Source organism: Glycine soja, chromosome 18, assembly GCF_004193775.1.
Source record: "Glycine soja cultivar W05 chromosome 18, ASM419377v2, whole genome shotgun sequence".
Lineage (NCBI taxonomy): Eukaryota > Viridiplantae > Streptophyta > Magnoliopsida > Fabales > Fabaceae > Glycine > Glycine soja.
The window spans coordinates 5,167,373-5,192,145 of NC_041019.1; the positions used below are offsets into that span (position 1 = coordinate 5,167,373).

General features: G+C 30.5%; 4 protein-coding genes and 1 pseudogene across 7 annotated transcripts; 1 reads left to right on the plus strand and 4 right to left on the minus strand.

Annotated features, from left to right (window-relative positions):
- Window positions 1–2,070: 2,070 nt before the first annotated feature.
- LOC114395011 (probable protein phosphatase 2C 26) lies at window positions 2,071–5,669 on the minus strand. 3 transcript variants are annotated; one of them, XR_003662918.1, is made up of 11 exons: window positions 5,456–5,669; window positions 5,313–5,364; window positions 5,099–5,178; window positions 4,811–4,892; window positions 4,543–4,616; window positions 4,348–4,427; window positions 4,094–4,191; window positions 2,945–3,068; window positions 2,777–2,854; window positions 2,502–2,550; window positions 2,071–2,421 (listed from the first exon to the last, which is right to left on the minus strand). XR_003662918.1 is itself a non-coding variant. In XM_028356700.1 (11 exons), exons 1-11 carry the CDS (start codon window positions 5,653–5,655, stop codon window positions 2,369–2,371), a joined length of 975 nt encoding a protein of 324 aa, XP_028212501.1. In that variant the 5' UTR covers window positions 5,656–5,666; the 3' UTR covers window positions 2,071–2,368. The 3 variants fall into 3 exon arrangements, 2 of the variants coding, with proteins under 2 accessions (XP_028212501.1, XP_028212502.1); XM_028356700.1 differs by having other exon boundaries at window positions 2,777–2,859; window positions 5,456–5,666; XM_028356701.1 differs by having other exon boundaries at window positions 2,777–2,859; window positions 4,543–4,613; window positions 5,456–5,665.
- Window positions 5,670–6,114: 445 nt separating this feature from the next.
- Window positions 6,115–6,703, plus strand: LOC114396286 (bone sialoprotein 2-like). The gene is made up of 2 exons (XM_028358188.1): window positions 6,115–6,145; window positions 6,255–6,703. Exons 1-2 carry the CDS (start codon window positions 6,115–6,117, stop codon window positions 6,701–6,703), a joined length of 480 nt encoding a protein of 159 aa, XP_028213989.1.
- A 426-nt stretch (window positions 6,704–7,129) lies between these two features.
- On the minus strand, window positions 7,130–11,172 carry LOC114396824 (malonyl CoA-acyl carrier protein transacylase-like). 2 transcript variants are annotated; one of them, XM_028359001.1, is made up of 11 exons: window positions 10,819–11,172; window positions 10,637–10,722; window positions 10,486–10,552; window positions 9,339–9,481; window positions 8,729–8,777; window positions 8,491–8,628; window positions 8,309–8,389; window positions 8,055–8,231; window positions 7,891–7,977; window positions 7,439–7,547; window positions 7,130–7,407 (listed from the first exon to the last, which is right to left on the minus strand). In XM_028359001.1, exons 1-10 carry the CDS (start codon window positions 11,002–11,004, stop codon window positions 7,485–7,487), a joined length of 1,077 nt encoding a protein of 358 aa, XP_028214802.1. In that variant the 5' UTR covers window positions 11,005–11,172; the 3' UTR covers window positions 7,130–7,407; window positions 7,439–7,484. The 2 variants fall into 2 exon arrangements, with proteins under 2 accessions (XP_028214802.1, XP_028214801.1); XM_028359000.1 differs by having other exon boundaries at window positions 7,130–7,547.
- Window positions 11,173–13,531: 2,359 nt separating this feature from the next.
- Window positions 13,532–14,277, minus strand: LOC114396287 (annotated as a pseudogene).
- A 368-nt stretch (window positions 14,278–14,645) lies between these two features.
- On the minus strand, window positions 14,646–19,586 carry LOC114396562 (cinnamoyl-CoA reductase 1-like). The gene is made up of 6 exons (XM_028358615.1): window positions 19,379–19,586; window positions 18,922–19,094; window positions 18,010–18,195; window positions 16,484–16,646; window positions 15,435–15,621; window positions 14,646–14,972 (listed from the first exon to the last, which is right to left on the minus strand). Exons 1-6 carry the CDS (start codon window positions 19,485–19,487, stop codon window positions 14,825–14,827), a joined length of 966 nt encoding a protein of 321 aa, XP_028214416.1. The 5' UTR covers window positions 19,488–19,586; the 3' UTR covers window positions 14,646–14,824.
- Between the last annotated feature and the right edge of the window lie 5,187 nt (window positions 19,587–24,773).

Consider the following 24,773-nt stretch of genomic DNA (forward strand, 5'->3'; position numbering starts at 1 on the left):
GCAATTTAGGTTCATTGCACTGTTACTTTTTCTTTAGTCCGAGTCAATCTCCCTTTTTCTTCATCTGAATCTTGAATTATACGTACGAATCTTTCTTCCTCGTGTTCTTGTCCTCTAAAAAGACCATATAGCATGCTTTAGGCCTTTAGCTATGGCTACTTAGCGCAAAGTTTGTTGAAATGGTATGCTTGAATGGCATGCAGTGCACTATTGACGACACTATATTGGTAGGTGTGCAAAGCAATTTTGTTTAAGATGAGGAGGGTGGACCTGACAATTGGGCATGTCATTTTGTTGTCCAAAACTATCTCACATCTACCCCGTGAAAAAAGTTGTTGTAAGGTCTAGGATTATGTGGTTTTAATTTATCTCTAGGTGACAAATACTTATATTTTTAATTTATAAAAAAAATAATTATGTCTCATTGAAACTAGTTGGGATTACATAATTCTAAATGATGAAATAATTTTTGTCATGCAATTAATAGGGTTGAGTCTAATGAAATTAATTAATTCTTTATAAAAAAGATTATTTATAAGAATTATTTCTTACAATCAGGGCCGGTCTAACGATAAATGAGACTTAAAATAAATTTTGAGATAAATGTTTTACTCAGAAAATAATATATGGGTTCTATTTGCAAACATATATAATTTTTTTCTAATAAAATGCTATCTTTTTTGTTTTAAAAAACTTAAAAACAAATATATTTTTTTGGTAAATCTAAAGATTAAACTTTAATTTTTTTTTATCCTTGGACGGACTCTGCTTACAATGTAACAATCAAGGTTTGAATCTCTAATAAAAAAATACTTAATGCGGGATTGTATCTTCAACAAAATTGCCTATTTTTAGAAAGAAAAAAAATCAACAAAATTGCCTATAAAATAAATAGGAAACAAAAATTATCGCCATGCACCTTTTCCGCACATTGTCAACCCACTTGTATTCTTTATAAGCAACATGGACTACTAGGCATGAATGTGACAGGCTTATTGTTCGCTAGTATTTCAATTGAGAATACAGTGGTAAATAATGAAATTGGGGGTGTGTATAGCTAATTCTACTAAACCAAAATCATTGGTCGGGTGACTCAAATTTGATGGGATATACAGTGGTTTTGTTGGTTGAATACATATGCGTTCCCTTAAGTGAAAATGGGAGGACATGATTAAAGAATATGTTGGGATATAGATATCTTTGTTTCTCATTTGCTCTTTGCTGTTTAGTTGCATGATTCTTACAGTGTGTTTAGGGTTTAGTACATGTGAAAATAAAAATTTAGATGTGTGTTATCTTGAAACATATTTCTTTTATTTCATTTTTGTTTCGTATTGGATATTTATCCATTTGTAATAAAAACGCAAGCTAAAATAATCACATAATAATTCAATTATTTGTTTGAAAAGGAAGTGACATTTCGAACTACAAAAAAAATGTCAATAGTTGTTGAAAATGTTGAAGGGGGAACGTTCCGAAATTCACCTTCGAAGCTTGAAAAAAATGCAAGGAAAAATGTGTATAACTACAACTTTTTTCCTAGGTGTTGTCATAAAGAAGATTCAATGTGTGTTAAATTATATTTTTTTTTTCAAGTATATAAGTTTAACGAAGGATAAACTTATGTTCTATTTATAAACCTAATTACAAAATATACTTTTAAATAATTACCATGAGGGTCATGTCAAACTTTAAAAACAAGTTTATATCATATAAACTAGTTAAACTAAATTCTTATAAAGTCTGACTTTACTATTTTATTTTCATCCCATGAGTAATAGTGATTTTAATTTTCATCCCTTAAGTAAAAAACATTCAGGAAAGGTGCAAGTAGCAATTTTTGGGATGCAGGAAGCAATTGCCACCCATTTAATATTTCATTAAAGCGGCCCACGAATTTTTGAGCTCGTTGTTTAGTGGGTTCCTCACCCAGTCTACTAACTAAATGGGCCTACTGGTTTTAATTTTAAAGAGAAACAAAAAAAAAAGTACTATAGCTAGGTTTTTCCATTTAATGATTTTGAAGTATTTCATTTTCTGTTTCATATTATTTGTTTTTTTAAGATAATGTTTGCTGTTACTGGTTGATTTTTTTTTCTCCTATTATTCACAATCATGCTTCTCCAATGTATCAGAGACAGTTCTTAGATTATAACATCTCAAACAAAACTATTTCTGAATGAGTATCTCAGACAGCCTTTCTCAATGCATGCAGCACAACAGGCAAAGCAGGAGAACTCACTTCAATGAATAGATCCTTATTTCTCAGAGCATCACCAAAATTTAGTTGCCGCAGTATACTTAAGGCAAACCCTTCTCTAGTGATCTCAGCAATCAGGACTTTGTCTTCTTTCATTATTAGCAAATCTCATGAACTCACAATCTGACCAACTATTACAGTGATATCATCAAGCTTTCCACCTGTTACAATAGAAGAAGAAAAAAATGAGGTCAGCCACATGTAAGAAAAAGGAATTGTTTTAGAATATTTTATGACACACCTGTAAGCTTCATTCCAAGAATCTTCTTCCATAAGGGTGGCTCAAAACCCTGGAAAATTATTAAGAAAACAAAGAAACTAGATGGTTATTGCAAATATTGTCATTGGATTATTTTCCTGGTTAATGGTTGCTAATCTTTACACGAATGAGAAAGTGATTTCCCTAATAAGAAGTAATCAAAAAATAGAAAATTATAAAAGAATGCATCATTTTCTATAAACAAAGTTATATCTTGTTAAGCAAAGGAAGTCTTAGTTATAATATTCTTTCCTTACCCTAGACCTGGCTTCCAACGAATAGGGAGAATCAAAATTTGAATCCATTGCATGACTGCTTGCCAAGTTAGCTAATGCCTTTGCTAGCAACAAAATAAATTTCAAATTAGTGAAAAAAATCATATGACCATCAAGATTCATTAAACTGACTAATCAAGAAGACAATACCAGCCTCTGCAACATCTTTGTATCTAACAATGGTTGGAACAATTTCATGATCAAAAACATTATCGAAAAGCCCGTCGGATCCCATGACAATTGTGTCTCCTTGTATCAACTCCACATTGCATACCTGTTTTCCTGCAGAGGTTAGTAAAAGAAAATATAATAGAAGAACCACACTTATCTCAACTGGAACATGAAACTATCCCCTTTGGAAAGTGGTGTATTAAGTTCTGACTCATTAAAGGTAATACATATATTGTCCTTCACCCAAGCCAAACCATCATTTTTAAAATGATACTTACAACACAAATCCTGGAGAGAATACATAATTGTGGACAACAATAAAGGTCCAAAGGAGGCGTCGTGCCCCCCAAAACCAATAGTTTGACTGACATGTGAACTTAAAATGCAATTGTGAGAATACAAATATTGTTATGTAGTACCGGATTATTCTAAGAAGTACTTAAATTAATTATTTACAGACATGTTTATGTTAAAGTTGAATAGAATTGATTTTGATAGGATTAATTTTGAACTGTTGAACATGATTACAATGTGTGCCTAAATTAATCTCAACCATAAATTTACATTGAGAATTTGAGACACATTTTTAATTAGAAAGTATAAGAATTGATTTTCCAGCGCCAAAAATAGGAATTAGTTATTTGTTTTGTCTGCTTCTTCTCCCCCCCTCTTCCTATTAGGACTATAGGAAAGGGAGAGTTAGTTAAGACAGTTAAGATAATGATTAATTAGGGGGCTAATGAGTGAAATAAATAAGAGGATGTAAGGGGAAAGGATTCATTCTAGCTTGTTTGTATCATCTGTAGTTTGAGCTTTTGAACTTTGTGAAAGGAGAAATTCTTTGTAAAGGCGAAACTCTTGGAGGAAAAATTTCTCTCATATTTTCTGTTCTTTCCATTCAATTCAATAAAATGTTTTTATTCTTGGTTCCTAACACCCCCTCTCTCTTCACTGAGGCGAGTTCAGGACCAGAAAGAAACACAGGCATGACATGGACTGAGCAATTTGCATATGAAAAAATGGTTTTGTTAAAAAAAAATAATTAGAAATCTTGCATAGTTTGAAGTGTCAGCAGATAGAGTGGAAGAGGAAAAGAAAGTTAAACAATAGTAGCAATGATTGTGGTACCGCTGCATCAAGGTATGTTTGGCCAACCCTCTCAGAGCTTAGTTGGAATGGGCAGTCAAAGTAGTGCTCTTGTGGAGAAGTGGAAAAAACTACATGACCTGGAAAAAACACAAGGAAATTCAGGTTCTCAACATCAGAGAAGGAATCAAGTGTTCTCAATAAAGAAAAGGCTAGAAATTAAAATACATTGAGCAAATTGCATTACATCTTTTAGAAAATACTATTATCAGATGAAATATAGCACATGATATTACCATTACGGATGAGTCTTAATCCACAATCTCCAACATTAGCAATCTTCAGAGTTCCATTCTTCTCCAGCATAGCAACGATGCTTCTTAGACAAAAGTAAAAATGAGCTAATTAATGGTAGAAACATCTAACAAGCAAGTCAATGTTTGGTCATATTTCTCCAAATTGGCAATCCAGATAAAATAGGATAAACTTACACAGTAGCTGAGCCTGTGGAGAAAGTGGCGGCATGTGCTTTCCTAATAAGAATCTGAGGATCATAGTTCACCTGCTAAATCCATCAATATTCAACATGTTTGTGTTGTTAGCAAACAAGAATACATGCATAGAAGCATTCTTATTGATATGCTGCTCAAAATGGAAAGAAAAAAAAGGTTTAAATTTGAACAAATGAATGTACTTGGAAACCAAAATAATTCTAATTTAGCAAATTCCTCATCAGAAAGTGTGTTTATGTTATGCTACCTCCTCATCTCCTACAAAATTGGAAGCATTAGCAAGCAATTCACGAGGGAACAACGAAGGATCCACGTCCTCTTCAGCCCAACTGCGACACATAACAGAAAAGCACCATTTTTAAGACACAGCCTTTGCCACATCACAGAAGACAATATCTCAAAATGAAGCAACACAGCACCATTTAAAATTAATAACTAGTAATAAAAAATTGAACTTTTTTATTCAGGGAGTTCTTTCTTATTTCTTTACAAGTCTTCCACAGTGCAAGAGTCAAATACTAAGAAAGTAGCATACCCAGAGACACCATCGGCAACAGCAATAACTCCCCCATTATAGTTGCTCACAAAGAAAGCATCTTCCCCACCTGTGTTAACCTTTAGAAAGAAAAGACCGGGACTTAACCACTTAACAAACAGAACATGTGTCGTGTACCTGAGTATGCTTACAATGATGTTATTATTCATAAAGAACAAAGGATGTTGTTTCAGTTCAGTTGGATTGCAACTACCTTTTTTGGATGTGGAATGAGGCAAGTCCCAACACAAAATGATACCTCTGACCTACAACCTCAGCAACAGAAAGCAAGCCAAAAACCATGTTTAAGAAAGGCCAAAAAAAACAAAAAGAATCAGAAAATGAAGTGTAACTCACCGAATTACAGGGTTAAGTTCTGAAGAAGAAGAAGAAGAGAACACCACTCTCTTCCTCCTCTTAGCGGTTTCATAAATAGCAGATATGGAATGAATGAGTGGTTGAGATTGAGAATGAGAAATCATTGCAGCCCTCAACATGGGAATTGCCATTGTTTCCCGCTTCAACCTCAGCACTCCCTCTCCTTCACACACTGCCATCAAAATCGACGTTTATCATCATTTTCATTTTGCCAACAAAATCCAAGAGAGATATATAATTTAATATCCATGAAGTTTTCAACAGGCACCGGTTGTCTAGTGGTAGAATAGTATTCTGTTATAGTATAGACCCGGGTTCAATTCCTACAAACACAAAATGTAAATATATTTTTAATTCTTTAAAGTTCTTTTTTATATTTTTATTCTCTTATTTATTTTTATTATTTAAGATTAATTCTTTATTTATTTATTTTTAGTCTCTAATCAAATTTTTTAAAAACTAAAACTGCTAATAAAAAACTAAAATTTGATAAATAAAATCTTAGCTAACCATTTAGTTTTACAAAAAAAAAATTATTTTTTATTTTTAAAAACTCTTTCGAAATTTCAACATTTCTTTCCCCTCTTCGTTCAGTCTTCACTCTTGAACTCACCAGTTTCAAGTTTCAAGTCGCAAAAATGAACAGTGGTGCCATTGATTTTGTCGAAGGTAAACAAATCTATTTGTCATTTTTTTTCTTTTAATTTTTTCAGGAAAATAAAGTTTATTCATTTTTTCTTTTGAGAATTGATTTTTTTTTTCGTTTCGGTGTGCGTAGAAAACGGAAACGGGAGCGACTCGGACGCGAATTCTGATGATGCAACGGAGTACTACCAGCCGATTTCCGCCATTGACGACGACGGGAGCTCAGACGACGAGCACGGCAGAGAGCTCCGGCACGTTCCGAATGGTTTCGCGGTGCACGTCGTGACGAAGAATGAGATCTCGTCTCTGGATCTTAACGACATCGCAGAGAAGAGCAGCAGCGACGAAGAGGAGGAACAAGAAGAAGAAGAAGAAGAGAGGAGTAGAGAGGATTTCGAGAGAGCGCTAAAAGAAGAAGAGAACCGACGAAATGCGCCGCTGACGACAGAGAACGCAACCAGAGTTATGGATGCGATGCGCAGAGTGTCCTTCGCCGGAGTGGTTCCCGATTGGGCTGCTCGAGATCCCGATGATCACTGGGTCAATCAGCTTCGCCGATTGAGACAATCGTCGAACACTTGAAGGAAAATTAGATACTCAATTAAGTGTCGTGTCCTTTTCGTTCCAGTTTTGAAATTGTTATTTTGGATGAAGATTTAGAATTTTGTGCTCGAAATAAAATTTTATGTTTGAAACTTGGGATCTTAGAAACAATTGTGTTGAAATTCAGTGTGTTTGGATATCAAGCATAATCGATTTTGGTTTCAAAAATCATGGTGAAGAGTTGAAAAGTTAGAAAGTGTTGTTTGGTTGGCATCATAAAAAAAAACGTAATTCACTTTTCTAATTAGAAATATTTCAAACCTCGTCAAAATAATTTGGTTCAACGGAATTCATGTTTTTGGAATCCAATGATACAGTTACTTCTCCGTTTGTCGCTTTGAAACACATGAACCGATGTTTGAAGCTGTGCAAAATACGCCTTACAAATTCTACCTGCCATAACAATTGAATGGAAAGTGTTGTTTCTTCTAATTATTATTAAGCCTGTGTAAAGGCCAAAAGCTATATTTGGTACAAAGAAGCATAGACATAATTAACTCCGAGACACATTGAATATAAGATTAGAAAAACTAAAAAATTCTAGTGCCAAGTACAATCACTTATCTAACTCGTGAATTATAATTTAACATTTTAACTTCAAAACTGGCATTCAAATATGACTGTAGCTGCTCCTTGCTTTCAAAGCTTCAAGTTCCACGCATCCTGATTTATAGCTAACACAACATTCTTCTCTCTTGGAAAAAATGTTATAAATTTAGTTTTGCTCATTCCAACCCGAAGAAGGAGCAAGGTCCCCACATTAAGCACCGATATTTTCAATATCAGCACCTTTGTCCATTCTTTTGACGATTCCAGCAATAACCTGAAAAATGAGTCCAGAAAAACAAATATCAGCATATTCATAGAGCTAGAGGACACGACTAACAATGCTAACTAGCAGTTCCACATTATAGTTAACAAACAAGAATCGGTTATCAATACTTAAAGAAAAGAAAAGGGCAAAATGAATCAAAATTATCCACTAATTAGCTTATGCAATTCAATTATTTTAGAAGATCCCTCGTTTAACTTCTCCAAAAACTGAAGTGTATAAGCTAATTTTAGCTTGTAGGAAAACTTTTATTCACTTTACCTACTCATTTTCTTCTATAAAATACTTATTGATTTTTTTTCCCAAACCAAACCTAAATTTGTATATTTATTACCTTTCCGGGTCCCAGTTCATAGCTTTTCTTCAGACCCTTGGTTAGAAGAGTCTTCACTGTTGTTTCCCATTGAACAGGTGAAGTAACCTGCCAAATGCATAACAGGTATAATTATTTCCCATTCATGTCTTCTTGTTAGATTGAAACAAGTATCAGTAGCATACCTGGCGTGCCAATATCTTCTTTATTGTGTTAGGATCTGTATGTGGCTGTGCATTCACATTGGAGATGACTGGTATTCTTGGGGTTCTGATTTCTGTTGTTGCCAATGCTGCTTCCAATCTTGACACAGCTGGTTCCATAAAACTAGTGTGGAAAGCACCAGCAACAGCTAGGCGCACCTGCCACAGAGAAGCAAAGGCATTATTTCTTTGAGGAAAGGTGGCATTGGAAAATAGAAAATTGGGCAAAGTAATACCGTCATTCGAGCCTTGAAAGACTTTGCCTTGGATTCTAGCACTTCAACTCCTTTTAATCCCCCAGAGACAGCATAGTTTCCCTATCAAAAGACAAACATTCCAAACAAGCTACTGGTTATATATAATCGAGAAACAGATTTTTGCTTAAGCTTATAAAAAGGTAGATTCACAAGAACCTTACTGGGCACAGGTAATTGGCAATCTGAACCTTCTCAGCTTCAGGAACTTCCTGATTGGCTGCATCACACAATTGTTGGACCTTCTCTGAGTCCAGTCCTATCACACTAACCATAGCACTTCTAGCAGCATCAGCGGCATCCTGGATAGAGAACATAAGTTATTTCCCAAGACATACAAATTAGAATCCAAACAAGTTGAAGTGAGACAAGAAACTAGACCAGCTAACAGATATTGCTTACCTGCATGGCCTCTCCCCTCAGTTTGACCAACTTGAGTCCATCTTCAAAGCTTAAAAGTCAAATTAAATACATGAGGTCAATGGCATGTCAATTAAGAGAAAGTTGAACCTCAAACAAAACCACTCAGAACAATTTAGTCACACAACTCATGTTAAAAAATTACAGAGGTTAGATAATTATTCATTACCATATATGCTGCAAGCAGACAGAGAATGGTTCTAAACTTCTTATTGGTGGATACTTTTCCCACAGGCTATAAAAAATAATTAATTGCAATGTACTGATGAGATTTGAAGTAAACAGAAGATCTTAAAGTCAATTATTCACATTCATAAAACCCATGGTTGAGACTTGGGTCACTCACACACTATCCACTAGGTTTCCTTAATGCCACTGCCAACCTCAAATTAAAGGTTACTTAAGTAAACTATACGACACAGAAGTGTTGTGGCCAACAATGAAAGGGCAAATATGCCATAGTTACTTATTATGCTTTTACTAAGCAGATTTCTTGATATGTGGGGAAAAATATGAAAAGAAAATGAAGAAATGAAAAGGAAAACAATAGAAAAACCATTGTGATAAATAGTAGTTACTCTTGGTAACTCACCTGAAAGCCCCAGCAAATGCCAGAGCAGTATATTCTCCCAGGCTTAAACCACATGTAACATCAACTGAGTCAATAATCTGCTGACCTCCTTCACGTGCACGAAGTAGCTCTATAGCAGCAAGACTTGTGACATAAATAGCAGGCTGAAGAAGCAGAGAATCAGATGGTAAACATTGCATCTATGACAATCTTTACAAACAATACAAATTTCATCAGTAACAGAGTTATGTATTGGTGCTAGTTTGATATCATAATCTGTTTATAGCCAATACAGCTGTTCTTTGTTTACTTTAAAAAGAATCTTGATTACAATGGCAAAGGAGGTCTAAGGTCTGGTGAGGAGGGAACTAGATACTGAAGAACAAAGTGGCCCAGCTGGGATTTGACCCCCTAGGATCAAGTAGTTCCATAGTGACCTAGTGCCACTTGAGTTATGGCTCTAGGGCTCCTAGTTCCTTTTATATGTTAACAACAAAGATTTTTTGATTTGCATATTTTTTTTTTAATTTGGCGAAACATAATAAGCTAAGGGCACAGATTTAAAGAAAGTTCTGAATGGATTCAAGTGATCCACCAGAAGTATTTTCCATTTAACTTCCAACCATTAAACTGAAATTGCCTTGACCAGTTATTTTGCATAATGCCAATTCCATAGCACTCCACTATGTTGGAATGATCTTCAGTTTTAAAAGTATCTATATCAAATTAATCATTGAATCACAACTCACAAATAGCATGCCAATTTCCAGCACACTATTTTATATACCATTTATGCACATAAAACATGCTTGCTTTTTGAGTTTCAAGCAATAGCAGTGCAAAGATCCTTTCCTAACTTCAGGTAGAGTATCTTAAACAGTAAATAATCAGTACATAAATAAAAATTACAGCTTATTCTGAGATAAATGACAACTCGGTACAACATTATTGAGCTATTAGTTTGATCGTGAAGGGAATGAAATAATAACGAAGTTAGCTCCAAACCATTCCATTATAGTATAAAACAATCTAAATAATGGCAACTAATGTCATTCTACAATAAACACCATATCCCTTTGTTCTATCAATAGCCTACGCCAAATGAGAATAGCCTAGATTGGTAGTTTATACTGAACACGGAGTCTAAGAAAAGCATTAAAGCATATACCTGGCTAATAACGGTGGAATCTAACTTTTCTTTTGGCCCATTGATGCATATATCAAGAAGATCAAACCTGAATGCAGAAATTACGTCATGAGAGATAAAAGAATAATTTTAAAAACTTCAAAAACCGGTAATAAATTAAGTTCGTAAGTACCCCAAAATGTCATTTGCCTTGTTGAACAAAACCGCAGCAGCAGGCACATTTTGAGCTTCTTTCCCCATTCCAACAGCTTGAGCACCCTACAATAATAGAAACATTACATGCAAAAAAAAAAATGTTTGCAATTCAAAATTATAAATGATGCCGTTTAGAGGGCCGGAATCGGGAGAGCGTACCTGGCCAGGGAAGAGGAATGAAGTGGAGGCCTTGTAATCGGCGAACAAAGCCTGGTGAACGGAAGCCTGAGATCCAGCGGAGACGCTCATGGAAACCCTAGAGCGAGGGAGAGAGTGCTTGAGAGCGAAGATTCTTGTTCCATTGGCGAAGAAGGGAGTGGAAGGAAGAGCGAGAGAGGAAGACATGGCACAGAGCGAAGAAGAAGAAAAGGTGCGAAGGAAAAACGAACAGGAATGTGAATCAAAGCTTGCATAAATGGGACCTTGATTTTGTCCAGGGGCGGAGCTTACAAGACGTTGGGTTGGTGAATTTAGAACATAGTTGATGACATCATTTCAATTCACAAACTGAGAATACTAGGTAAACCAAAAAAAAAAAAAAAGGTAAATAATCATATTTGTGTTCCAAAAATGTAATTGGTGATAAATTGATTTTTAAAAGTATAAATTTAATTTTTAAATATCAGTAAATTCGTAAGATTATTTTATAATTTAATTATTATTAAAAGTTGGAAGATTAAATTTTAATTTTTCATCGGTTGGATCGATTTGTTGAATTTTGCTATTAAAAAAATACTACAAATTATCTGGTACTATGAGATTAATAAAAAAAAAGCAATTAAACTAAAAATAAAAGAGGACTTTTTTACCCTTATTATGTGCAGTAAGTTCACACCACCGTAGCTGTCGGCGGTTCATACAGGCTGTGCCACCCACAACGACCCACCGGAGGAGCCTTAAGCACCGACACAACAAACCGGAACCCTACATCACCATTGTTTTACTGAAATTTATTATTAACTAAAAAGGGCAATTGTGTCAACTACAGCATTTGTGCAAACTTCATTTACAACGTAATTAAAATACTATGTCAAAGGGTATCAGGATCCAGTCTTATACAATAAATCTAACGGTTATAACGAATTCATCCACCATACACCACTTTACACTCAAACTTTTTTTAAATGATTTTATAAATAGAAATCACATTACTTTAAACTCATTTTTATCTAAAATTAATTTTTATAAAACTAAGGACCCATTTGTTTAAGTTTTTTGAAAAAAAAAATACTCTTTTTTTAATAATATAGGCATTTTACTTTTATCAAGTATTTGTCTAAATTATTTTTATAAAGTGTTTTTTTAACGTAATCAAACTCTCATTAAATTTGTTTAAAATAAGCTCACCGCCACCCACCCAATAAAAACTAACATATTTGTTCTTGGCATTACACTTTTTTTAAAATAATGTTTTTAAATTTTTATTTTTTTAAGTTTACACAAATTCACTCTAAGTTTATTTAAAATAAGCTAATTATCATTCACCCAATAAAAACTAATTCGGTTCTTCTTGGTGCTTTGAAAGTTAACTGTGGTTTTAAAGTGAACCAGTTAGGAGGTTTAGTGTTAAAAATATTCTTTGGAATATATACGTGAGCAACTTTTTTTTTCAAAGAGTAAAGGCTACGTGTTTTTTTTTATTCGAGGGCCATCCATTTTTTTTCTAACTATTTAATACAATTGTATATTTAAAATTTTAATTCAAAATTATTGATTAAATTAAAAAAAATCTTGTGTCAATTGATTCACACGATTTATAGCATAATATATAAGTAAATTATAATTTAAGTTTAATTGTTTTTCTTATATCATATTATATGTCTCTTTTTTTAATTTGTCTTAAAATGATTCTCGTTTTAAAAATCAATAAAGCATTAATAACTATTTAATGATACAAATATATACTGAAAAAATAACTAATATTTAATTTAATATTTTTAATATATAATAAGTGATTAATTAGCTTTTTTCAAGTATTATTCTCATAATAATAATTTGGGTCTTATCAAGAAGTTAAAAAACCTAATTATGATAGTTAAAAAATAGATTTATAATTTTTAAATTATTTGATAAAAATATAATTATTTTGTGAACATAATATAAAATGGATGATAAATAATTTTATTTCTTAAGCGAGATGATCTATATGAAGATCATGCATATAGAATTAAGATTAGTGATTACTTTTCGACTAAAAAATATTCTAAATTCATCTTATAATTATTGTCTTTCTGTTTTTTAGTAGTATGATTAATAATTTAATAAAGTGTACGTAATGATAGAAAGACAAATAACTAGATACAAATTTCAACCAACAAGAAAGTAGGAAAAAAAAGTGTAAAAAATAAACATACAAAAATTCATTTTCTTTGTTATATAGGGACGTCCAATCGTTTATTGGTAAACAGAGCAAGAGACGCTTAGTTTTATTGGTCTAACATGAAAGAAAAAAAAATAGAAATATTAAGTGAACACAAGCTAACTAGGCAAATTATTGAATTTCTATAATTCAGGAAAACAAATCCAACATAGGACAATTCAAAATTTAAGGGAAATTTAGAGTTTGTTTGGATGGAGAAATTTAAAATTATAAGAAATTTTAAATTTTAAGAATTTTAAATACTTTAAGTGAAATTTTTTTATTTTTAAAATTTTGTATTTGGATAAAAAAAATTAAAATTATGAGGATGAAAAGAAGAGAAGATATGATTGGTGTGCTAGTTATACTTGTTTCTCTATGCTCACACCCGAACAATCTTATTTCTTTTAGAATGAAATTGAAATTCTAAATTTTTAGTTGTTTAAAATTCTGTTTTAAAATTTCTAAATTTTAAATTCTTTATAAAAAGCATTCAAACAATGAATTCTAAATTACAGAAATTCAAATTTTTTGATAAATTATTTTCCTCAATTAAAATTCTTTATCCAAACGCATTCTTAATATTCTAAATACCATTTTGAACTTGAATTATGCTCGTTCCACTCTCAACCATATTCTTCATAAAGGCTTCGATCTCAGATGACCCATTTTTTGTAATTGCAAGCTGAGCCATATGTTGAAGCTCCTTGGCTCTTTTCCTCATATCTCTACCAGCGTCACTATCCAACTCCATGAACTTCCTCAACAACACAACAATCTCATCTCTTCTCATCGAGGTGTCCAACTTATCATCCTTCTTCACTCTATGCCCACGCCTTCCAATCCTCCACTATGACCTTACTAATCAATAGTTGATCCATGGCAATTGGGAAGGTAAAAAAGGGCACCCCAGCAAAAACACCCTCTATAACCGAATTCCACCCACAATGTGTCCAATAACCCCCCAGAGAAGGGTGCAACAACACCCTCAATTGATCACACCATGCCACAACCATCCCCATGTGCCCATAAATTTCTTTCAACCATGGAGTCTCACCACGCGTTACCAACATGAATCTAACATTGCTATCGTGCAATGCATTGGCAATTTCGTCCATTTGGGCACTTCAGATTGAGAGGTAACTTCCATGTGAGATGTACAAAACAGAACATTTGGGTTGGTGATCTAGCCAATCCTAGTAACCAGGGCTAGCACCATTGTTAGCACCATTATTAGTGTAACATGAATTGGCACCATTATTAGTGTAACATGAATTGTGTAAAGATTTGTTTTATAATTTAAAATTTATAAAAAATATGGTATTCATATTAATTCTGTTTTTATAAAATAAATTATTTATTTTAGAATCTGTTACGTAAAATTAGATTTCTTATGTTTTTTAAGATTTTGCTTTAATGGGTTAATGTTGTTAATTATGTTTGTTTTGATAGTATTGTTTTCTCTCTTTTTAAGGATAACATTTGCGCGCTCCAAATCAGACTAATTGTTAATTAAAGTTATTTTGCTACTGTTATCTTGTTATTTAATTGAAGACTTTGTATTTTCTTTTTATTTATTTCTTTTCTTTTATTTTAATTTTCTAACAAATTGTTACCAAGATTTAAATATGGTATGTTTGGTCCAATTAATAGAGTAAATTGGAATTGAGAGGTTTGCTTTTAAGGCATCAATCACTTGGGTACATAAATGGCATGAACAATGAGTCGAAGCAATGGCAGAAGAATAATATTAACGCCATCACCACTTGTAACAGTGCACTCAGTCCCTCTGCAGCAGCATGGAAATCAGACATAGCCCTTGCTCTTCAGACTCTCCACTGCATCCTTGATGATTTGGTCTACAGGAGTGAACTCTAGACCTAAATCAATCAGCTTTGTTGATGCATCCTTTGTACTTGCCCTCAACAACCCTGGCTGGGTATCCTTTGGCAACCTATAAGCAAAAAAATTAAAATTATTAGAAGTTTAATTTTTGTGGGGGTCGTTTTAAGAAAATTTTACGATACCATCAACTAATCAGAAATTTTAATTAATATGATTTTTAAGATAATTTGTAATTGAATAAGTGTAAAAATCTTTTACACGGTCAATGCATAGGTTTATTAAAAAAAAAACACTGAATTTATAGACAATTTACTCAACTATTAATACCTAAGATAGTTTATAAACCCATTTACTTATATTTAGATAATTGAAAAATATTGCCTTTGCTCCAAAATCCAAATGTAATTGATCTTAGAAGCCTAGTGCTCGGCAATTTTTTATGTATTGGTATTTGTTCAATTTGAAATTATGTAATTGCATAAGGTGTAAATTCAGATAATCTTTTTTCATCCTACATATTAGTTTATCAGAAAAGTACTAGTTGTTATATGAGATTGTGTAGAATACTCACTTGACCACATCGTATTCAGGGTATAACTCAGAAACCTTGTCCACAAGATCACTAAAGTGACGAATAGATTCCACACACAAGTGCCTTCCTGCTGCTTTCTTGTTCTCAAGTGCCAAAATATGTGCCAATGCTATGTCTTTGAAGTGAGCCATTCCCATAAAGAAGTCCTCGTACGTCTCTTTGCCCCCTGTAACATGTTCCAAACGCTTATGCTATTAGCCTTACGTCACAGAGAGTGATTGAGATATAGGAAAAGGTTTTCTTGTTCTAAGAGTTCATAATATGTGCATGCTGCTCAATTTTCTGTTTTGAGGTTCTTTTTAGTTCTGTTATGTTCAATGGTCAAAATTAAATTTACAGGCACTGTCTTTCTTTTCTAGTTTATGTGACAATTACATCACCAAAATCTAATGAAGTTATAAAAGAGCAACTAAGAGCACCCCCTACGGAGGTGTTTGTGTAATGAGTAGCTTATCAAGGACTGACACTTCACAAGAAATGTTTCACAAGAGCAGTCACTTAGCAAGCACCTATGAAGCAGGGTGCTTAAATAATGTGCATGAATTTTTATGAAATGTTGATGAAATGTAAAGATATAGAGTTATTTGTAAGATTTATACAGTAAATTTTTTTAAGTTGTAGCCGAGTTGGATTGGAGAAAAAAATTGTTTATATTGTAAAAAGTAAAAAAACAAGTGATGTGTAAGAATAAGAATCGCATAAGATTTGTTAAAAAAAAAAAAAAACAGATGCTCAGTTGAAAATGCTCAAAAATAGAAAACTTGTGGCTATGTACTTAATTTAGACAAAGTTATTAGAAGTAATGGGGGAGATTCTTATAGATACTTTGTGTTATAATCAAAGTTAACATCCAAAACGAGTCAGAGTTAATATATTTAAATGTAGGTTTATATAGGTTGATTTATTTAACTCTCGTGTTAACTGGGTTTGGTTTAACTACATATCATTTAAAAATAATGTGGACTTTCTCTCTTTTCTCATTGGTTGGGCACGTGTCACATTTGTATACATTGAGTGGTGATAATTACCTTTGAGAACACTAACAAGCATTTCCATGCTTGAATTGATTCTTGGTGGAAGCAGAGGGCCCAAAGCTGTACCAGGGTTTATCATGACAACATCAAAACCTGTCTCCTTTGCAAATTCCCAACCCGCTTTCTCTGCTAGAGTCTTTGCAATGGGATAGTACAACTGCCACACAACACAACAATGCAAATTAGGTAGACCCCAACACCCCCATCAATATATTTGTCACAACATTAGGTTCATGTGAGTTAAAGGTAAAGATATTTTTCATCAAAATCAGAAGTGGAAAATAATTTGAATAAGTTAAAGTTCAGTTTGTGATCGTAAATTCTCAACGTATTATAAGGTTTAGTGTATGGTTGGAGTGCATGGCAAACGGAATTTGTGGAAGGAGAGAAATATTCATTATAATATGTTTGGTATTCGATTTTAGCCATTCAAAATTCGCTAGAATGTTCACCACATCCACCATGTGAAAAAATATTTGTTTTTATATAATTAAAATTTATAATATGTATATTATAATTAAGTTTATAATAAATAAATGTTTTTGAATATTTAATCTCTATTTTAGATTGAATAATTTAAGTTATGACATAAAGTTATTTAACTATTATTTTTTAAAAAATATTATTATAATTAAATTTAGAAATAAATATAAAATTGTTAGATTGAAAAAGAGAAACAAGAAGATTAAGTATATATATAAGAAGTGATAATTTCAAATAGTTGGGAGAGAAATATTTCAGTAGTTGCGATGTACCATGTGAGATACACCTCCAACACAGAAAAAAAGATAATGTCGAGAATGTTTAAATAAAAAAAATTATTTTTTTAAATTTTGTATTCTAATTTATAATATAAGAGTGTATATTAAAAACTTATTTTAGGCTTTTTTCTTTCTTTCTTTTACACAACTCTCTTTATGTTACTAAGTAAATTTTATGTAAATCCTATATAAAGAAAAACTTAGGACACTTTTTTAAAGGGAGACTCATAAAATAAATAAAAAATGTATGAGAAGTATGTTGAAAATTAAGTTATTGATATTTCTTGAAAAATCATTAATGTATTATTTTAGAAGAATTAGAACTAATAATAGATCAATTATTGAATAAGGCCGGTAGGGTAAGTAACATGAATGGTGGATCCCCCTGCCCCTTAAATATATTATTTAATTGTCTTTTAGCCAATGATTTTTGCTACCATTTTGTAATATACAAATTATTTAGAGTTAAATATATTTTTATTTCTTATTTTTTTTCTTCAAAATTCACTTTTAGTTTCTAAATAAAAAATTTAGCATTTTGATTTTTTAGTTAATATTGTCATATCAATATTAATTATTAGAAAAATAAAAATAAAATATTAATTAATAACGTAACAATCATATTAAAAGTCATGTGTAATATTAATTGTGACATTATCAACTAATTTAATATATAAGAGAAATATAATGAAATATTATAATAGAAGACAAGAAAATAATCCAAAAAAGTGGATACAGATGAGAAGAAGAAGCACTAACCCCCTTCTGTTTGCAGTATTCAAGGTCTGTCCAACACTCTTCTGCCTTAATCTTATCAGCTGGCCAGTTAGGGCTTGGCATAATGGATGAGATCGACGAAGTCGCCACCACGCGCTCCACCCCCGCTTCCTTCGCCGCCTTCAACACATTAACTGTTCCTTTTATCGCCGGCTCCAGTATCTGCTTCTGTATTTCCTCTCACCCTCTCAGCATTAATTAATGTAAGCAACAAAATCTTTATACACTCATTTCATTTGGACCATACATGATGTAGTAGTGAAAGCACAAGAGATGTAAGAGAAGTAAATTTCAATTGTATAGATAAATGGTTAAAAATAAATTTAATTAAAATACTTTTAACCATAATATATAATTGTATATGATTAACATAAGATTAACCTTTTACTTCTCAGGCTGTCATTAGATATATATTCTTTTATTTATAGGTTTAATTACTCTCTTTATATCAGTACAATTTTTATATTTTAATTTTTACATTCAAAAACTACTCAATTTGATTGTTATATATAAATATTTTATTTCACTTTAGTCGTTGAAACTAAAATAAACTAAAACTAAATAAAAAATTTATTTTTTGTGTAATAAGAAAATATTTGGAGTTTCTTATTTGATACCCACGAATATCTCTCATTGGATCAATACATTTTGAAGTAAAGTAGTAGAGAATATAATTAATCAAACGTCAAACATTGATTAAGGGATGCAAATGTTAAATTACTTGTGTTAATAAGTTCCGTGGATTAAAAAAACGTGCATGGGTAAAGATTAAAATCAGTCATGTTTAAGTGAAAGGATTAAGATATAAAGATTGTGTAGATATATGAACTACACTAGTAATTAGACCATTTATGGATGTATTGGAGTGTGTTAAGTGATTTTTAATTTTTTAACCTCAGGATCTTCGACATGACCGATGATGTTAGGACATGCGAGGTGGATTACGCCGGAGCAACCCTTTATGGCAGCGGCAATGGAGTCGATGTCAAGAAGATCCATTTCAAAAAAATGGAGACGACTCTTTGCTCCTTCCATTTCCTCCAAATGTTTCGTCTCATTTTCATCCTCTGCAAGTGTGTCACAATATAATTATTTTCACCAAATTAAACAACCAAATAATTAAATACACAATATTTAGTCCACAACATTTTTTTTTAAAATAGACAATTATATTGTACTTTCTATTCTAACTAGTGTGGTGTTTAATTTATATATGAACTACATTCTTCATCCATTAATTGGTGATGTGTGTTAAATTCTAGTTACTTTTTTGGCATGAAAAGATTATTGCTCAAGATATACAAGTGAGTGTGTGTGAGAGGAAGAAATTAATAATGAAATAGTGCGTAACTGATGTCTTGGACGGTGGCATGGACCGTATAACCACGCTGGAGGAGGAGGAGGGCCACCCATGATCCAATGGCGCCACTGGCTCCGGTGACACAAACCACCTTCGACATAGGGTTGCTTTGTTTGTTCAGTTATGCAACCTCTTCTAACTGGTTTAGTGTGATAAATGAAGACACAAACCTACTATATAAAGAAGGTCAGGGTGAGAATGAGTAGAGTTATTAGTATTCCTCTTTCGTATTTAAAAATAATATTTATATTTAGTCTCATATTTATGTGAGTAGTAATTTTAATTTTTATATTCGTACTTATCGGATACTTATATATCCATACATGTATCCAATAATCATACTTTACTTATATATAATGTTAATAATAATAAATTAATAAAAAAAATTAATTAAAATAATTACTACAATTATATTAAATATTTATTTTTTAAATAATTTAAATATAACATTAAAAACATACACACATAATATTAATTTGTTTAAACTCAAGTCATAAATAAATAAAATCATAAAAATAATCATCTAACATAACGATTATTAAAGTTAATATTCTAATGGTTCAACAAAAATTTTAATTAAAAATTTAATATTTTGAGTCTCTGATAATAATATTGTTAAAGATGAGAGATTTAAAATATTAATCATAAAAAATATTATTATTTTTCACAGAAAATTGTGTTTGTGTGTCTTTCCTATGCGACTTTCGGTGTGTTTTTGCCAACGTTGTTAATACTCTCGGTAGGTTGCTACCACTAATTTCTAGAAGTAAATGACAAATAAGGACCTCAAAGACACATTCTAAAAAAAGCATATCTCAAAGATACAAAAGGCTTATTGGAACCAAATGATTAATATACATGCTGCTCAAAATTTCAATGCAGAGCACACCAAGTGAATCGGAAATATATCCCTAAAATAATGGAATCAAAATTATACCAATTCTCAACTTCTTCACACAATGTGGTATTTTTTAAGAAGGGGTAAAAAAAAATAACTTCAATTTCATGTCACTAAAATTGGCTGCTCACAAGGATATTGAGTTTAGTTATGTGCTCCTCTCTTTGCACAAGATGCTATGGACAAAACCAAGTTTCCTCAACGAGGCGCAACAATAGAAAGAAGGAAGTGTTAATGGGAAAGAGAAGGAAATTTGGGTGGCCAGGAGAAAGGGTTCAAGGGAAAGAGAGAGAGAGAAAAAAGATTTTGGATTATTTTTTTTAAAAAGATAGAGTTACATAGTTATCCTTTCAATTACATTACTTTAAAAAATGAAGAGTGGTTTTTTGTCAAGAAAAAACGTGTTGGAAGCAAACATAGATCTTTTAATTTTTTTAGTAGATCTATGTTAGCAAATCTCTCTCTCTCTCTCTCTATATATATATATATGGGGTGGAATGAGTTGAATATTATAATACATATATTTATGTCTTTGTAAAATTATGAATATATATATATATATATATATATATATATATATATATATTTATGTGTAATTATCTGTCTTATTTACAGATATTTTTATGAATTCTTATAAGATTTAGGTATATTTTGTCATCCCTCATGGTATAGGGAATAAATTGGAAAGATTTTAGAGAGAGATATGTCTTTGGAGATATTTATGCTTCAACAGCATAAACTATGAAAAAATATTTCAAATACGTAACACAATTATATATTAGAATTAGAATTCATAAAAAATAGTTAAACTAAACAATATCATGCTAATTAATTAAGCACTCAATGGTAAATTGAAAAAATTTAAATAATTACATAATTTTAATTACACAGAGGTGAGAGGGAATTAGAATTATAAAATAATACATAATTAATTGTATTTATATATAAAACTAAAGTAAAAACAAACAATGTGTGTATAAATAAATCTCACTCGTTTAAAGTTAAAGAAAAGTATATTATTTTATTAATTCATGTAAGTATTTATTTGTATACAAATCATATATATCTTCTACCATAAACAATCTTACCTAAATTGATAGAATTATTTTGAGTGGTAAAATTCTATTTAAGTATTTTAGCAAAGTTATATATCTATAATTTAAATTCAAAACTAATTATTAAGTTTGAACATCTCTACATATCATTTTGAAGAGTCAAATTTTAATGGATAAAGTACGTTTGGTGTGCTGATAAAATTTTAAAAATATTAATTTAATTCTCATAATTTTGTTTTATTAATTTGATCCTTATAAAAATAAAAGCACATTTTTGTTTGTCCTTAATTCTGTTAAATGGTTCCCTAATGTAACTGATGGACCAAATTATACAAAAAACCTAAACATATTTTATACATGCGGAACACATTATTATTTAGAAAAAATGGTTAATAACGTTTTTATAATATTTTTTTATCATTTTTTAAATTTATTAAGATTTGTGAAATTTTATATAGAATTAGTTAAATTAAAAACAAAATAGCTATACTTTTTTTTAGTCTCAATTAATTAAGTTAATGTTTTCTTAATTTTATATTATTTATCTTTTAAAGTAATGTAGTACATGTGTAATCACACCAGTGATATGGTGGAAAAAAATAACTATTAGATGGTCGTGGATTATGGTCTCAATTAATTTTTAATGGCACATATTAATTATTATTTTTATACTAAAAAACTTAAACACATATAACAATTGGTTGGAATCATAGAAAAGTAATGTCTGACATGTATAAACAATATCGGACACGTGTTCGATTTTCTAATGCTGTTAGCTTATCATGGAAATCAGTGTCATATTACGACTAATGTGGTTGCTTTCAGCTGGTAGGGCAAACGATAAAACGAACATGCAATCACTGTCTCATTAGTGTTGAGATGTAATTTTCATTACACATGTCTTGCAACTGTAGGTACAGTGATCAAACAAATAAAGGCCACAAATTTGATATAAGACAATAATAAAATAAAATAAAAAATAAAAAAACAAATGCCCTCAATAAATTAATGAACTTAAAGTAAAATATTTTTATTAAAAAACAAAAAATTATATTATATATATTATTTTTGCTTTTAAATTTTTTATTCACAATATATATATATATATATATATATTAAAAAATACATCTTCATTATTAATTCTACTATATAAGTCAATATGATTAACGGCATTATTAGATAAGAATCAATATTAACATTTTTAAGAAAAACGAACGGGAAATTATCTTTTTTTTTACAGCAATGAAAATATTGTCTTAAAAACAATAAAACTAAGACAAAATAAAAAAAATTACACATTAAAATAAAGTTAAAATTGAAAGAAATGTACTTTACCTTTAAAATTTGGCAATTACAACTAATTATTGAGTGTACAGATTATTTTAGATAAAGTTATTTTAGCTTAATCAATTATCATAACATTAAATTTTGAGTATCATAATGTGTTAAATATTTAGAGAAAGAGTTTAATTTTTCATAATAATCTTACTCAATTCAAGCATAATTATATGATGTAAAGAATTTATGTTGTTTATAAAAAAAAATATATGGCAATTGATTTATAAAGATCAAGTGCCATAATTAGAGTTTTTTTTGTAAGTTTCAATTTATTTTAAACAACTAGTATTTAGTTTTTAAAATTTAGTTTTAGATTTTCTTTCTTTTAATTTTTAGTTTCAAAATAAATCTATTTTAAATTTTTTTTATCCTATCAAAGTTACTTAAAAGTGTGTTTATGTGATAATGACAATAACAACTCTCGAAACAATAATAATTATGACAATAATAATGTCAATAGTGATAATAATATCAATGATAATAACGATTTGTTAATAATAATAGTGATGCGGACAATAATAATAATAATAACAATAATAATAATATTAGTATCTATGACAAAAATGGTAATAAATTGATAGTTGTGGCATTGCATCAATAATGATAATGTTGATGGATGTAGGAATAATGAAAAATGTTATTATGAGGACTAAGATTTGTGCACTTTATCATTCAAAGTACATGTTGCACTATAAATGGGTTTGATTCATGAAAATACGTGAGAAACAGAGGTCAAATTAATTGATGGGTCTTACACCTTTTTTTTTTTTCTCCTTTTCCCTCTGCCCAACATTCTCTTATTTTTTTTCTACTTATTTTTTTCCTCTCTACCTTATTTATCCTTCACTAAACAAACCGGTCAATTCTTAAGTGTGGGATTTTTCAAAACCAAAAAGTTGTAATTTTTTTTGTATATCAATCGGGCCAAGCTCAAGCCCAAGCCCAAAAAATTGTACTATGTTTAGCTTAATGATTTTTCTATGTTGAACACGTTATTTTAATAACTTTGTAACATTTTATGTGCGAAAAAATATATATTTTTACTAGTAATGATTGACATAAGTGTAACAATTTGTATTTTTTAATTAAATTATTTAAGGTTTGAATCCTAATTAATTTTTGAGTATGAAATATATCATATTAAAAAAAGAATATTCATGTGCGTTTACCGTCTACAACAAAAATTAGTTACGACTTATAACAAGAATAACTTCGTAATAATATAATCTGAAATAATAAAAATGAATACCTTTTGTTTTCTAGGCTGTGAAAATAGATACATATTTCCTATATTAATCCAGTGTTAATTATTTGAAGTGAAGCTACTAGCCCGACTCAAAATTAATATTTTCCCATATTAGTTACAATGAAACAAGTTTGTTTTGCCCTCATAAAAGGAATGAATAATTAGAATAAGAGAAAGCCAAAAGATGTAATAAATAATATAATATGATAAAAATTGAAATAAAAATTAAAAAATAATGTCATTTTTAAAAGAAATTGGACAGTTCTGCGCTCATAAAGGACAATAAATCACGAAGTGATTTGTGGATGATAAAGTAGTATACGTGTCATAAAATGACGAGAAGGAATCAATGATCAATATCAACTGTAGTTTTAACAATGGAAACAAAAGGCAACGTCCACTATGTTCTCTGCATGACGAAATACGAAAAAATTACTGAGAAAAAAGATAGAAAAAACTATTGAGTGTGTAGTTTATTGGCGTGAAATGTTTTAATTTAATTAATAATTTCAAGTTCTAATCCTGTATTTATAGTGAAGTATTTATAATGTATTAGCTACGGTGAAGTAGTTATAATGTAAGAGTCTTTTACGAGTTAGATAAATGAGTAAACATAAGGAAAAACAATTCTCCATTTAATTAAATTTATTTCCTATTGACTAACATGCCTTAGTTCGAGAAAAATTATGCTCCGATAGCTTAAGTAAAATCTTGCTTTTGAACCTTAAAAATAAATAAAAACATTATTTCATGATGAAAGTCAATAAATATTATTTACCAATAACATTATAATCCTAAAAAAATTATTATATATATAAAAGACTTAAATATGTTTTTAGTCATTTTGAT

What these genes read in the sequence shown, in the direction of transcription:
- LOC114395011 (XM_028356700.1), bottom strand. Translation starts at nt 5,655, where the DNA reads ATGGCAGTGTGTGAAGGAGAGGGAGTGCTGAGGTTGAAGCGGGAAACA. An exon ending in ATTAAGACTCATCCGTAATG is followed by an intron (nt 4,192 to 4,347) that starts GTAATATCATGT and finishes TGTTTTTTCCAG; the next exon opens with GTCATGTAGTTTTTTCCACT. An exon ending in CAAAGATGTTGCAGAGGCTG is followed by an intron (nt 2,860 to 2,944) that starts GTATTGTCTTCT and finishes TTTTGTTGCTAG; the next exon opens with CAAAGGCATTAGCTAACTTG.
- LOC114396286 (XM_028358188.1), top strand. Translation starts at nt 6,115, where the DNA reads ATGAACAGTGGTGCCATTGATTTTGTCGAAG. An exon ending in TGCCATTGATTTTGTCGAAG is followed by an intron (nt 6,146 to 6,254) that starts GTAAACAAATCT and finishes CGGTGTGCGTAG; the next exon opens with AAAACGGAAACGGGAGCGAC.
- LOC114396824 (XM_028359001.1), bottom strand. Translation starts at nt 11,004, where the DNA reads ATGTCTTCCTCTCTCGCTCTTCCTTCCACTCCCTTCTTCGCCAATGGA. An exon ending in GCATTTGCTGGGGCTTTCAG is followed by an intron (nt 8,778 to 9,338) that starts GTGAGTTACCAA and finishes TTGACTTTTAAG; the next exon opens with CTTTGAAGATGGACTCAAGT. An exon ending in CTTTCAAGGCTCGAATGACG is followed by an intron (nt 8,232 to 8,308) that starts GTATTACTTTGC and finishes TCTCTGTGGCAG; the next exon opens with GTGCGCCTAGCTGTTGCTGG.
- LOC114396562 (XM_028358615.1), bottom strand. Translation starts at nt 19,487, where the DNA reads ATGTCGAAGGTGGTTTGTGTCACCGGAGCCAGTGGCGCCATTGGATCA. An exon ending in GTCATGTCGAAGATCCTGAG is followed by an intron (nt 18,196 to 18,921) that starts GTTAAAAAATTA and finishes GAGGAAATACAG; the next exon opens with AAGCAGATACTGGAGCCGGC. An exon ending in CCTGAATACGATGTGGTCAA is followed by an intron (nt 14,973 to 15,434) that starts GTGAGTATTCTA and finishes TTTTGCTTATAG; the next exon opens with GTTGCCAAAGGATACCCAGC.